General features: G+C 45.9%; 8 protein-coding genes across 8 annotated transcripts; 5 read left to right on the top strand and 3 right to left on the bottom strand.

The window, feature by feature from the left end:
• Window positions 1-137: 137 nt before the first annotated feature.
• On the top strand, window positions 138-1733 carry KL928_002767 (uncharacterized protein; the record flags this gene model as incomplete). Its single annotated transcript, XM_043203279.1, has 1 exon — window positions 138-1733. The coding sequence occupies one exon, from the start codon at window positions 138-140 to the stop codon at window positions 1731-1733; it is 1596 nt and encodes a 531-aa protein (XP_043059921.1).
• A 187-nt stretch (window positions 1734-1920) lies between these two features.
• KL928_002766 (uncharacterized protein) lies at window positions 1921-4419 on the top strand (the record flags this gene model as incomplete). Its single annotated transcript, XM_043203278.1, has 1 exon — window positions 1921-4419. The coding sequence occupies one exon, from the start codon at window positions 1921-1923 to the stop codon at window positions 4417-4419; it is 2499 nt and encodes an 832-aa protein (XP_043059920.1).
• A 38-nt stretch (window positions 4420-4457) lies between these two features.
• Window positions 4458-5417, bottom strand: KL928_002765 (uncharacterized protein; the record flags this gene model as incomplete). The annotated part of the gene is made up of 1 exon (XM_043203277.1): window positions 4458-5417. One exon carries the CDS (start codon window positions 5415-5417, stop codon window positions 4458-4460), a length of 960 nt encoding a protein of 319 aa, XP_043059919.1.
• Window positions 5418-5642: 225 nt separating this feature from the next.
• On the top strand, window positions 5643-6767 carry KL928_002764 (uncharacterized protein; the record flags this gene model as incomplete). Its single annotated transcript, XM_043203276.1, has 1 exon — window positions 5643-6767. The coding sequence occupies one exon, from the start codon at window positions 5643-5645 to the stop codon at window positions 6765-6767; it is 1125 nt and encodes a 374-aa protein (XP_043059918.1).
• A 175-nt stretch (window positions 6768-6942) lies between these two features.
• KL928_002763 (uncharacterized protein) lies at window positions 6943-9555 on the top strand (the record flags this gene model as incomplete). The annotated part of the gene is made up of 1 exon (XM_043203275.1): window positions 6943-9555. The coding sequence occupies one exon, from the start codon at window positions 6943-6945 to the stop codon at window positions 9553-9555; it is 2613 nt and encodes an 870-aa protein (XP_043059917.1).
• A 36-nt stretch (window positions 9556-9591) lies between these two features.
• Window positions 9592-9795, top strand: KL928_002762 (uncharacterized protein; the record flags this gene model as incomplete). Its single annotated transcript, XM_043203274.1, has 1 exon — window positions 9592-9795. One exon carries the CDS (start codon window positions 9592-9594, stop codon window positions 9793-9795), a length of 204 nt encoding a protein of 67 aa, XP_043059916.1.
• Window positions 9796-9852: 57 nt separating this feature from the next.
• On the bottom strand, window positions 9853-11145 carry KL928_002761 (uncharacterized protein; the record flags this gene model as incomplete). Its single annotated transcript, XM_043203273.1, has 1 exon — window positions 9853-11145. The coding sequence occupies one exon, from the start codon at window positions 11143-11145 to the stop codon at window positions 9853-9855; it is 1293 nt and encodes a 430-aa protein (XP_043059915.1).
• Window positions 11146-11234: 89 nt separating this feature from the next.
• On the bottom strand, window positions 11235-12950 carry KL928_002760 (uncharacterized protein; the record flags this gene model as incomplete). The annotated part of the gene is made up of 1 exon (XM_043203272.1): window positions 11235-12950. The coding sequence occupies one exon, from the start codon at window positions 12948-12950 to the stop codon at window positions 11235-11237; it is 1716 nt and encodes a 571-aa protein (XP_043059914.1).
• Window positions 12951-13012: the final 62 nt, after the last annotated feature.

The raw sequence follows: 13012 nt of genomic DNA, 5'->3' as shown, positions 1-13012 counted from the left end.
CAACATACTCTCACAACAAACACTGAGTCATAAACAGTCGTGCACCACACAAACCAATGATGAAAAAATATTGACCGTAGCTCGTCTATATGATCATTTGTTCCTCGATCAAAAGATATAATATATTTTGTCGAGCCATGTCGCAGAGCGTTTCTACCAGTGCACCATCGTCTCAAGCAGCAGCCGCAGCTGCTGGAGTGGCTGGCAAAAAAGCCAAGGAGACCCAGCAGTTCAACTTGAAGACCCCCAAAGGTACCAAAGACTGGGCAGATAAGGATATGATTATTAGAGAAGCCATTTTCAACAAACTCACATCTCTTTTCAAATCCCATGGTGGTGTCACTATTGATACTCCGGTCTTTGAGCTCAGAGAAATCTTGGCTGGTAAGTACGGAGAAGACTCAAAGTTGATCTACAATCTGGAGGACCAAGGAGGTGAATTGACATCCTTGAGATACGACTTGACTGTTCCTTTCGCCAGATACGTTGCCATGAACGGAATATCCAATATAAAGAGATACCACATTGCTAAAGTTTACAGAAGAGACCAGCCGGCCATGACGAAGGGAAGAATGAGAGAGTTCTACCAATGCGACTTCGACATTGCAGGAAGCTATGACTCCATGGTCCCAGATGCGGAAATAATGAACATTCTTGTTTCCGGTCTTACTGGGCTTGGTATCAAGGAGTTCAAGATTAAATTGAACCACAGAAAGATCTTGGACGGTATTTTCCAGGTCTGTGGAGTCAAAGAAGAAGACGTGCGTAAAGTCTCTTCTGCCGTGGACAAATTGGACAAATCTCCCTGGGAAGCCGTCAAGAAGGAGATGTGCGAGGAAAAGAACCAGCCAGAGGATGTTGCAGATAAAATTGGAGAGTATGTGAAAATCAATGGCACCCTTAGAGACGTCCTATCCAAGTTATCCAGCGATCCAGTGTTGATGGCCAATGAATCCGCAAAACAGGGTATTGACGAAATCACCACCATGGCAGACTATGTCGAAGCGTTTGAGGTTGACCAGTACATCTCTTTCGACATGTCTCTGGCCCGTGGTTTGGACTACTACACAGGTGTGATATACGAGGCCGTGACCTCCCAGAGTGCGCCTCCTAAGGACGCTGCCGAGAAGAAGGCCCGGGCCCAGAAGTCCAGGAAAGACGACGAAGACGCTTCTGAGTACGTTGGTGTTGGGTCTATTGCTGCTGGTGGCCGTTACGACGGTCTGGTTGGAATGTTTCTAGGAACAAACTCCAAGGGAAAGAAAGCTCCATCCATTCCCTGTGTTGGTGTCTCCTTTGGTGTGGAGAGACTGTTCTCGCTCATCAAGCAGAGGGCAGAACTAGCAGACAAAATCAGAGCATCCTCGACCCAGGTGTATGTGATGGCCTTTGGTGGTGGTGAAGGATGGAACGGATTTTTGAAGGAAAGAATGGCTGTCGCTGCTAAGCTCTGGAAAGCGGGAATCGAGTGCGAGTACTTATACAAAGCCAAGGCCAATCCTCGTAAGCAGTTTGAGGCTGCTGAGAAGTCAGGATGTCCACTTGCCGTGATCCTTGGAAAAGAAGAATATCCTCAGGGCCAAGTCAGAATTAAGGTGCTGGGTACCGGTAACGAGAAAGATGACGGAGAGCTGGTGAGCATCGACGATCTGATTGAGGTCGTGAAACAGAGGCTGGAAGAGCAGAAACATGACGGCATGGACGATGTGACCCGTCTGTTGGCCGGATTATAGATGTCAATCGACGCTGCCATAATTAATACATGTGTCAATAGCCTAACAAAAAAAATCAGAAGTAAAAACACATCTTATTGTTTAGACAAGGCTGTATAAGAATAGAAGCTGGACTGGAAGCGTCAACAATTCCGAGATCCAATCTTTTCCCTGAAACTTGAACTCTCAGCTTCTCCAGAAAGTCACCATGGCTAGAAAGAGATCTGCGATAGATTTCCAGTTCGGTGAATGTATTGGGGAAGGTTCCTACTCTAAGGTGTACAGAGGTGTCTCTATACACAACCACCGGACGTATGCAATCAAGATTCTTTCGAAGTCTCACATACATAGAGAGAACAAACGCAAGTACGTCAACATAGAGAAGGACACACTCAACATATTGGGCAAACATCCCGGGATAGTGACCTTGTATTATACTTTCCAAGACGAAAAGTCGCTTTATTTTGTGATAGACTTTGCCAAAAATGGCGAGCTGCTGTCACTGATTCGCAAAATGGGATCTCTCAGTGAAACATTGAGCAAATACTATTTTGTGCAACTGATTGATGCTGTCGAGTTCATACACTCGAAGGGAATTATCCATAGAGACTTGAAACCGGAAAATGTTTTGCTTAACCACGAGTGGAAATTGATGATTACAGACTTTGGGGCGGCTAAGATCTTGTCGCAAGAGGAGAGGGCCAATGGCTGCACGCAGCCCATGAATGAAATAGGGCGGGAAATTAGCAACCAGTCAAGCAACGGATCGTTTGTTGGAACGGCAGAGTACGTTTCCCCTGAGCTACTGAAGTACAACATTTGCGGGTTCGAATGTGATCTGTGGGCCTTGGGTTGCATTCTCTATCAATTCATTGTCGGAAGACCTCCATTTAAAGGTCAGACAGAATATTTGACGTTCGAGAAAATCATTTCTCTAGATTACAGCTTCCCCAAAAACTACTTTGTCCCACCGCAGATTGAGCAGGTAATCAGAAGCCTACTGGTGGTTGAGCCAGAAAAGAGGTGCAAGATCGAAGATCTCAAAATGCAACCCTGGTTGCAAAACATAGATTGGGACAACAAAGATTTCATCTGGAGAACTAAGGTTCCAAAATTGGAGGCATATAATCCGCGTCTGCAAAATTTGCTTCAATTAAGACATACGTCTTCATCAAATTCTAGCCTGAACTTCTACGGTCCTCCAGATGGTAAAATCATCGGCAAGACACCTTCCGTACCACAACATGCTCTCAAACGACAGATAATGAACGCACAAAATAATCCACAGTTGATGAACAAAGTACTGTCTCACCGACTTGCGGAAAAGGATCAACAAGTCAAAAATCGATTGCTAGTCAATCAAATGGCCCCTGTCGCAGCAAACACAAGCATCCCGAAATCGCCAATATCCAGTGAGCTTCGAAACAAGAACGACATTGTTGAGAGAAGAAACAGCTTACAGTTTGTCAACGGCGATAGTTCCTCCATCACCCCACCAGCTTCTGAACCCCCCTCACCGTCCGAAACATCCCTAAGAACCACCTTGCGTATAATTGATCCTAGACACAGTCATGAAAAGACATCTTCTATCAAAACACCTCCCCTGTCAACCAACATAGAGACGCATTCCTCAAACTCCTCCCCCTTGCAAACATTCGTCAAGCGCGTGTCGTCGGAGTCTTTATCGAGAAGTTCTTCAAGTTCGGTCCTTGTCAAAACAGGCGATCAATCGGATAGGAAACCAATCATGCGCGCTCCTTCCATCAACGAACTTTTGGGGATCCCACAACCGAGCTCACAAGCAGTGAGTGCAGCGGGTGCAATAGGAAACATGATGTCACATAAGAGGGCGCTGCAAGCTTCTCAGAGCGTCTCGAGCTCTCAATACCAACAGCAGCAACAACAACAAATGATCAATCCTATTTTACTCGACAAACAGATCCCCAAGAGCATCACGAGTAAACTAATGGCCAATGAATACATTCTCAAGCTTGACAACATTCTCAAATCCGAGCTGACGCATAAGCCGAATCAGTTTGTTCCCCAGGGTTATACTTTGGATGACAATATTTTGAACAAGGTGATTACAGAGAATTACCAAAGCTTGAATCGGGACCTCAAAAGTTGCGTTCTAATTATCACCTCGATGGCTCGCTTGCTAATCTATGAAATCAATTCAGATTTTAAGTTGCAGAATCCTCAGTCATCCACACAATTGCAGGCAATGGATTTCTATTCGAAAATAGTTGAGGTTAAGCTAACTAACCGCAACGTGTCGATGTACGACTACGAATTCGACGAGGAATTGAAAGAAGGATACCTTATCTTGGAGTTGATGAATATGAACAAGCTAATATTTCTGAGTGCCTATGATTCAAAAACATTGGTTAGAGGGGGGATCAACTCAAATGTAAGAGTGGGCTTCAAAGTGAATGAATCGGTTTCGTGGATTGATTCGCTTTTGAAAGCCCGTGAACTTTTGCGGCAAAGTAAGGAAACAGGCCCTGACTCTGCAACAAAAGTTAAGACAAACACTGCTCCCAAGAGAGCAAGCAGGCCAGGGTCTGCATCTAAATTAGTGAGAAGAAGCTCCTCGCAAAATGGGACAGTCAGCTCTGTTAGCAGCGGCATCAGACAAATGGACTTATCAGATAAGTCGAGCGCAGCAGCGGCTGCCGCCATGGCCATTGGGAAGAATGCACATTGAGCATCGATTATCTTGTATACTATAATGCATTGACGACTTCAGTTGAGAGTATTTATAAATGCTTCAACCAGTATGTTGACATCCTTAGAGGCATTGTTGGCACTTTCCAAAACCTCTTCATGACTAGCCATTCCTTCCGTTTGATCCAAAACATCCTCTTTCTTCAATCCATTCTGCAAAGACTCCAATGCGCTAACGGGTGGCTCTCCCAGACCGGCGTTTGTGATCAGGCTCAAACCCAAAACCTTCACTCCACAATGCCTTGCAATAATCACCTCTGGAACAGTGCTCATCCCAACTGAGTCGCCACCCCAGTTTCTAATCAGCCTCACCTCAGCCCTAGTTTCGTATGTTGGTCCAGCCACGTAACAGTAAGTTCCCTCGTGTATGGTCCTTTTTAGTTTGAGAACCTGTTTCGCTTGTTTTATGAACTCCATCCTGAGATCAAAATCATAAGCATCAGAGAGGGGCAAAAACCGAGGTCCAAGCTTATCTAAATTGGGACCCCTGAGAGGATGGAAGCCAGCCATACCGGGGATGTTCAAGTGATCACTAATAACCATCAAATCGCCTGGTTTATAGTTGGGATTGATGCCTCCGGCGGCATTAGTGACCACCAACGTAGTCACACCCATGCCTGCTGCCACCCTCACGGGGAACGTTGCCTCCTCAAACGAGTAGCCTTCATAAAAATGCAATCTCCCCACCATACACATAACAGGGACCTTGTTGGTGCCAATTTCTCCAAACAGCAGCTTACCCACATGACCTTCCACGGTGGATATCTTGAAGTTTGGTATTGTCTGAAATGGGATGGAGACCGTTTCTCCTTTCAGGATCTCAGATATGCCTCCCAAGCCTGATCCGCAAATAATAAGCACTTTAGGAGACAAAAGGCTCTTGTTGGTAGTTCTGGTGGCCAGGTCAGCCAGAATTGACTCTTTCGCCGACTCGATCTTGTCGTCTATGGTTTCAGATCCAAAGGGTAAATCGGCCATGGTTGCTTTCAGCAGCTAGAATATAATTAAAAATATTTATTTCCCTTTGAAATTTACCCGTATCTATTACTGGCACCCAACGTCGTGACAGCAAAAAAACAAACGAGAGTTTACTTTTCGTTTAAATTGAGTTTCACTGTTGGAGAGAGTTTTGTCCACCAGCAGCCTTTGTAAACCGCCATATATCAAGCGACGAGCACTCCGCCAGTGGACCACGCATCTGCGATGTCTAACATGTCCAACAACTCGAATAACTCGTCGATAAACTCCTCATCTGTTTACGATGAGCTGGCCTCGAATCTCAAAGACGTCTCCATGATTGACCTTCAGAGACAGACGGGAACCACGGAAGAAGGTGAACAGTCGAAGTCAACCACAAATTCTACAGATAGCTCAGTGAATACACCCACGAGACGCAAGTCCACACTCATACTCACGGATGACATGGACTACGACAAACACAAGACAGGAAGCACTGCACACAAGGATGACGATATGGTAATTGACAGCGAAAACGACATAGGGCATTCTCCGATAGGCGAGCACCCCCAAGGGGGACAATCCCAATCTCAACAGCAGACACCCCAACCGATATTGGTGCCTACGGTGTTCAAATGGACGGAAGGAGGTTCCAAGGTGTTTGTTATGGGAACGTTCACCGGATGGAGAAAGATGATTGCTCTGAACGGTCCTTCTAAGAAAGATGGTAGTTTCAGTGTACAAATTGCATTGCCTCCGGGAACACACAGATTCAAGTTCGTGGTGGACAACGAAGTGCGATTCTCTAACTTCATACCCACAGCAACAGACACCTCCGGACACTTTGTTAATTACTTAGAGGTGATTCCGTCAGAACACGACGACTATACTAGCTTGAATGCCATCGCACAGGGAAGCCGTTCAAAATCATACTTGAGGACACTGGACTCGAAGCTGGGACTCACAAAAGATGACGACGACATGGGAGACGGTTACAGCAGATACCACGACGACGAAGAGCTTCCTGATAGCGCTCCGGCAGAGTACATTGACTCAATTCCTCCGATCTTCACGGACCCGAAGGTGATGGAGGAGTATTACGTCACACTGGATAATAATCAACGACAAGGTAACCAGAACCAGCAATGGCTCATTCCTCCTCAGCTGCCACCACATCTAGAAAGTGTCATCCTAAACAGCTACAATCACACGGATAAAGACAATACCTCCGGTGCTTTGAGCATTCCTAACCATGTGGTGTTGAACCATCTGGCCACAACATCCATCAAGCACAACACATTAGCAGTGGCAAGTATAGTGAGGTACAAGAGAAAGTATGTCACACAGATTTTATATGCTCCACTTCAATAAAATTAAGTCGTCGCAACGACGCGTCGACTGCATTGTATTTTTTTTGTTTACATAAATATTGGATCAAAAGGGTTTATTGATAGATAATCTTACCGCGACACCAGCGCCAGCGTACCTTTCTGTGGAACCACCAAGATAGATTTCACAGCCAGTCGACCGACGGTTGTTTTTACTTATGTCCAGGGAGTCGTCGATCACCGTTGCTGTGAGGATACGTCCGTTTACCTCTGTGGAATCGTCTAAATTACTAAAATCAGAGCCTGACAACCCTGAAAACACGCTTCACGGGTATGGTGTGCCTCACAATACGAGCAACAGGCTGCTACTCCACAATGGAATTCGCAAAATTCTGAACGCTGTGGACGATCGAATGCTAATATTCGACCCAAGCGATACAAATCCTCTGGTACAAATGGAGCAGAACGTGTTCTCAAATGCATTCAACAATGGGGATAAGAGGCATACAAGCAGCATTGGCAAGCATAGCTCAAGAATTAGAGAGCATCGCTTTGTGTTTGACAAGCTATTTGATGAGGATACAACACAAACGGAAGTGTACGAGTTTTCCACAAGACCTTTGCTCGACTCTGTCCTTGACGGATTCAATGCCACAATTTTTGCATATGGAGCCACTGGATGTGGTAAAACATTCACGATATCAGGAACGCCAGAAAACCCAGGTATCATATTTTTGGCCATGCAAGATCTATTCAACAGAATAAACGAGATGGAAGACACACAAAGAGCAGAGATCACGCTGAGCTACCTCGAAATTTACAATGAAGCAATCAGGGACTTGCTTAATCCCTGCACAGATCCCAGGTCATTAATATTGCGAGAGGACGAAAATAAGCGCATTACGGTAGCTAATTTATCTACACATACTCCGAACTCTGTGGATGAGGTCATGGATCTGATCATCATTGGGAACAAAAACCGCACAGTTTCTCCAACAGAAGCAAACTCTACATCCTCGCGATCGCATGCTATACTTCAGATTAATGTGCTACGGAAGCCCCGAACAGCGGATCTCAACGAGGAGCACACATACGCAACCCTATCATTTATCGACCTGGCAGGAAGTGAGCGCGCATCGGCCACTAGAAATAAAGGGGCAAGGCTTCACGAGGGAGCTAATATCAACAAGTCGCTTCTTGCTCTGGGTAATTGTATTAATGCATTGTGCGATCCTCGCAAACACAACCATGTCCCTTACAGAGATTCCAAATTGACCAGGCTACTCAAATTTTCTCTCGGCGGGAATTGCAAAACTTTCATGATTGTATGCGTATCTCCATCATCACGTCACTATGACGAAACCCTCAACACATTAAAGTACGCCGATCGCGCTAAAGAGATCCGTACAAAGCTCTCACGCAATCAGCATAATCTCAGTCGCCATGTGGGATCGTATCTCAAGATGATCACTGAACAAAAACGTGAAATAGAGGAGCTGCGCAACAGGGAGGACAAGATGATAAAAGTGGGCATTGACAAGTACACCAAAAACAGACAAAGGTGTCTGCAAAAACTGCGAGAAGCAGTGAGCGAACTTCAGCGATCCTTACAAAAAAACCAGCAGGCAAGGCTTCAGAAAGCATACATACTGGCAGAGCGCAAGTTTCTACTTCTACAAAGACACCAGATCCAGCAATTGCTGGTTTCCTTCGAAAATCGATTCGGTCCCAAGGAAGATCTAACTGATATTGACATGTTCGTTCCAGGATTTAGCGAGTTGATGTATTTCTGTGAAGATCTGTCAGAAAAGTTGGAACAAAGAGTGAAAGAGCTCGAGGCTCAATATAGCAAGCCAAATGAGCTTGATTTTATCATCAAGGACTCTTCTGCCTCTCTTCTTCGTTCTCTCACAGAACTAGATACATGGTCTGAGGAAGACACAAAACTCTTTGAGGCACACGTGCTGCATCTCAAAGACTCCGTCGAAAAGGCTATACTTTTCGACTCTTCGATAGTGTTTGACCGATCCATCAAAAATTTCAACTCTTTCAATTTTGTCTTTGAGACACTACAGAGAGCAACAGCAATCCTCTTGGATATATCATCGGATAATGAAGACGCATTGATAAATGTTTCAACCTCATTGCGGGAAATGGTAATGGAAACCAAAGTGTCTCTTTCCCGTCTCCTAGAAGACGGGGGCTACGTTAACTTAGACACTACAGCTGCCTCTACAATTCTCGAGAAGCAAAGAAAGCCGGAACCATTGGAACTTGTCACAACCCCCGTGAAACAAGCAAAACGCTTATCATCGTCACCGTTGACCAAAGGTTTCGCGAAACTGAATAGACTCGACACCAACGCCAAGTCGCTTCAAAACAGATCGTTTTCTGATACCACGGTGAAACAAGCGAAAAAAGTACGCTGGGAAGTTCCAAATACTGAAGATTCAGATGTGAGTATGAGCGAAGGAACAGTTCCCAGAAAGTATGTATCCTCTCCACTGAGAGAAACACAGAAACTCAACGAGCCAGCTAATTCAAAGAAGCTACAAGATATACCCGCCACAGACATCAAATTGACATCCAAACCACTCCATCCCTCAGATAACCAAAGATCAGGGGGCCTTTCGCCTGTGCAGTCCAGTATGGGACCGGGTCTTGGATCTGACGGAAAGTTTCAGTTTGGTCTGACAACAATTCCACTCCTCAACTCTCCTGAATTCAAGAAAATGAGGGAATCATCTCCTACTACTGAGCACGATCTGGATGAAAGTATGATGGCTCTGGATTCTGGGAGCAGTTCAGAAAATGGCGAAAATAGAAGATGAAAAAAAAGTCATTTTTTTTAAATATTGTTTTCCCATATGATGCTGAGATGGTTCGGCAGCAGTTTGCCCAGGCGTAACCAAGGAAATCAGCCCAATCTCAATCCACACAGCTATTTCTACAAGGTTCTTGCGGTGCCTCTCTTGAAAGTCGGTGCTGTCAGCCTCGGAACATTCTACGGACTCAGGTACCTTTGGCGATATCTCGAAGATGACGAAAAGGACGATAAATCTGAGAAGTAAGTCACATTTATTAGCAATTCAACTGCCTATAAAAATGTGTGGAGATATACGGAGTATTTAAGGAAGAGCTTTTTTGAGTCTCGACTCAACAGCGTCCAAGAATCCAGTGGTGGAAACAAAGTCTTTCTTGTTGATCAACAGGGCCAAATCCTTGGTCATGATTTGGTCTTGAGAAACAGTGTCAATCACAGCCTTTTCTAAAGTCTCTGCAAAATTAACAACTTCAGGTGTACCGTCCAGTCTACCTCTCTGGGCGATACCTCTTGTCCAAGCGAAAATGGAAGCAATGGAGTTGGTGGAGGTCTCCTTACCTTGTTGATGCTGTCTGAAGTGTCTGGTAACAGTACCGTGAGCAGCTTCAGACTCGAAGGCTTTTCCGTCTGGAGTCATCAAGACGGATGTCATTAGACCGAGAGAGCCGAATCCTTGTGCGACAATGTCCGATTGGACGTCACCATCATAGTTCTTCAAAGCCAGAACAAACCCGCCTTTGGATTTGATCATCTGGGCAACCATGTCATCGATAAGTCTGTGCTCATACCAAATACCCTTTGATTCAAAGTCTTTTTTATACGTGGTCTCATAAGTCTCCTGGAAGATATCTTTGAATCTGCCGTCATATTTCTTCAAAATAGTGTTCTTCGTAGACATGTACAGAGGGAGGCCTCTATTCAATGCCATCTTGAAAGAGGAATGAGCAAATCCTTGGATGCTTGCGTCCGTATTGTACATTGCAAGACCGACGCCTGAGCTCTTGTAGTCAAACACCTTGAATTTCTGGACCTCTCCACCGTCCTTAGGCGTGTACACGAGCTCCAAAGAGCCAGCTCCTGGAATAACGAGGTCTGTCGCCTTGTACTGGTCGCCGTGAGCGTGTCTGCCAATAATGATTGGCTGTTGCCAGCCAGGGACCAGGCGCGGAATTTCAATGCCTCCGTTTTCCCCGCCAATCACGATCGGCTCTCTGAAAACGGTTCCTCCCAAAATGTTTCTGATAGTTCCGTTTGGCGAGACCCACATCTTCTTCAGTCCAAATTCCTTGACACGGGCCTCGTCAGGAGTAATGGTGGCGCACTTAACACCAACTCCGTACTGCTTGATGGCGTTGGCAGCGTCGATAGTGATCTGGTCGTTGGTCTTGTCTCTGGACAAAATTCCCAAGTCGTAGTACTTGAGGTCGACGTCCAGGTACGGCAAAATCAGTTTTTTCTTGATGATGTCCCAGATGATTCTGGTCATTTCATCACCGTCCAGCTCCACAATTGGAGCCTTGACCTTGATCTTGTCGAGAGCCCTGGCCGTGCTGGAGAAACAGCGGATCGCGCCGACCGACTGTCTGAATGATTGCATACTTGACGATATACTGGATGACTACTTTTTTTTTTTCACTACGGATTCCGAATTTGTGACCCTGGGGTAATAATTACATAAGCGAGTAATCAGAAGACATAACCAACTGTGTGATCGTAGAACCAGCCCAGGTCCTTCTTGCCGCCCCTGGCTGCCTTGCGTTCTTCCTCAAGTCTCTCGAACTCTTCTGTTTCTAGGTCAATGACATCCTTGTATGTGACAAGGTCTGCCTCTTCAGGCTTGACCGTCTTTGTCTTTTTGATGATCTTGTAACCAAAGAGAGCAATCAAGAAGACTGGAATACCAATGTACGAGGTGATGAAAGTCTTGTAGTCAAACTCGCCAATAAAGACCGTGAAGGATTTGGTGATCGAAATCAAGCAGCAGAAGAACAGAGAGAACCATGTGCCGTATGGTTGCAACGGAGCATAATAAATAAACTTTTTTCTGTCGTAACCCTGCGCCTTGACTGCTCTGCAGAAGTAGATGTAGGTGACCAGGATGGAGATCCAGGTGATCAAGCCGAAGATAGACACCACGTTGACGAAATAGTTGAAGATCTTCGAGGAAGACGACGAACACACCATAAAGGCCAGCAGACAGAACAAACTGGCAAAGATCAGAGCGTAGACAGGGACACCGCGCTTGTTTGTTCTGGAGAAGATCTCTGGGAACATCCCGTTGGCGGAGAGCGCGTAAACGTTTCTGGTTGCAATATAGAGGTCCGAGTTTGTGGCCGAGAAAATGAAAAGAAGAACACAAGCGTTGATTAGATGAGGCAACCCGCTGATATCAGCATTTCTAATAGCAACCACGAAAGGCGAAGCACTTGCCGAGGTTGAGGCGCTCTTGGCCGTCATCAGCTGTGGATCGTTGTAGGCGACGCAGCAACCAAGCAAAAACACAGACAGAACGTAAAAGACGATGATACGGTAGAACGTGAGTCTGATAGCCTTCTTGATGGTATATCTTGGGTTTCTGGCCTCACCGAACGTGATACCGACCAGCTCTGTACCGAGGTAGGCAAAGACAGCAGTCACCAGGACAGACCAAAATGCGACGAACTTTGCTGTTCCTTGGTTTTCGATGCCACTGTATGGTGCAAAAGAGCCGGGGTTGTGCCAGTATCTAAAGCCAATTCTATCGTGAGTTGGGGAGCCTCCCAACATGATGCAAAGCAGCAACAAAATGAGACCAAGCACAGTGAGGACTTTGAGCGACGAGAGCCAGAATTCGAACTCACCGAAGAACTTCACGCCAAAGTAGTTGATGGAGACCACCACCACTAAGAGAATGGCCACCCAGACACCAGGATTGACGCGTTCGGCAGACACCCAGTACTGCATGACCAGTGAGCCTGCCACCATTTGATTAGGCGAAACAATGAGGTACTTGCACAAGTAAGAGATTCCAACGGCAAAACCAAGTGACTCGTCGCAGTATCTCTTGGCGTAACCAGCAAAGCCTTCCGGAAGAGGAATGAAACTGGCCATTTCTCCAAGTGCGCACATGACGAAATAAACAACCAAGCCCACCAACGAGTAGGAGACCAAAACACTACCAGGACCGGCATTTGCCAGCGAGGACGAGGTACCAATCAGCAAACCTGTACCTAAGGCACCTCCGATGGCAATCATAGTAATATGACGAGATTTGAGATCTTTCTTAAGTTGATGGCCATCCTCGAGAGCCAGTGGCTCTGTGCCGGCGCCAAAAGGCGACTTTTGCATCTCGAGAGCATAGTCCCGGGTGTGGACCGAGATGAGGGACTGTGCCCCAGATCCAGTCGCGTATTCCTTACCCATACTAAATTTGTTTAAGTTTTAGGTGACTATATTTTCTCAGCGGGGATGAAAATCTTTTTACG

The sequence above is a fragment of the Ogataea angusta genome (assembly GCF_019207475.1).
Source record: "Ogataea angusta isolate 61-244 chromosome Unknown 61-244_NODE_5_length_850226_cov_91.758892, whole genome shotgun sequence".
In the NCBI taxonomy this organism is placed as follows: domain Eukaryota; kingdom Fungi; phylum Ascomycota; class Pichiomycetes; order Pichiales; family Pichiaceae; genus Ogataea; species Ogataea angusta.
The sequence above is the reverse complement of the archived record's forward strand: the minus strand, read 5'-3'. Positions and strand labels throughout refer to the sequence as shown.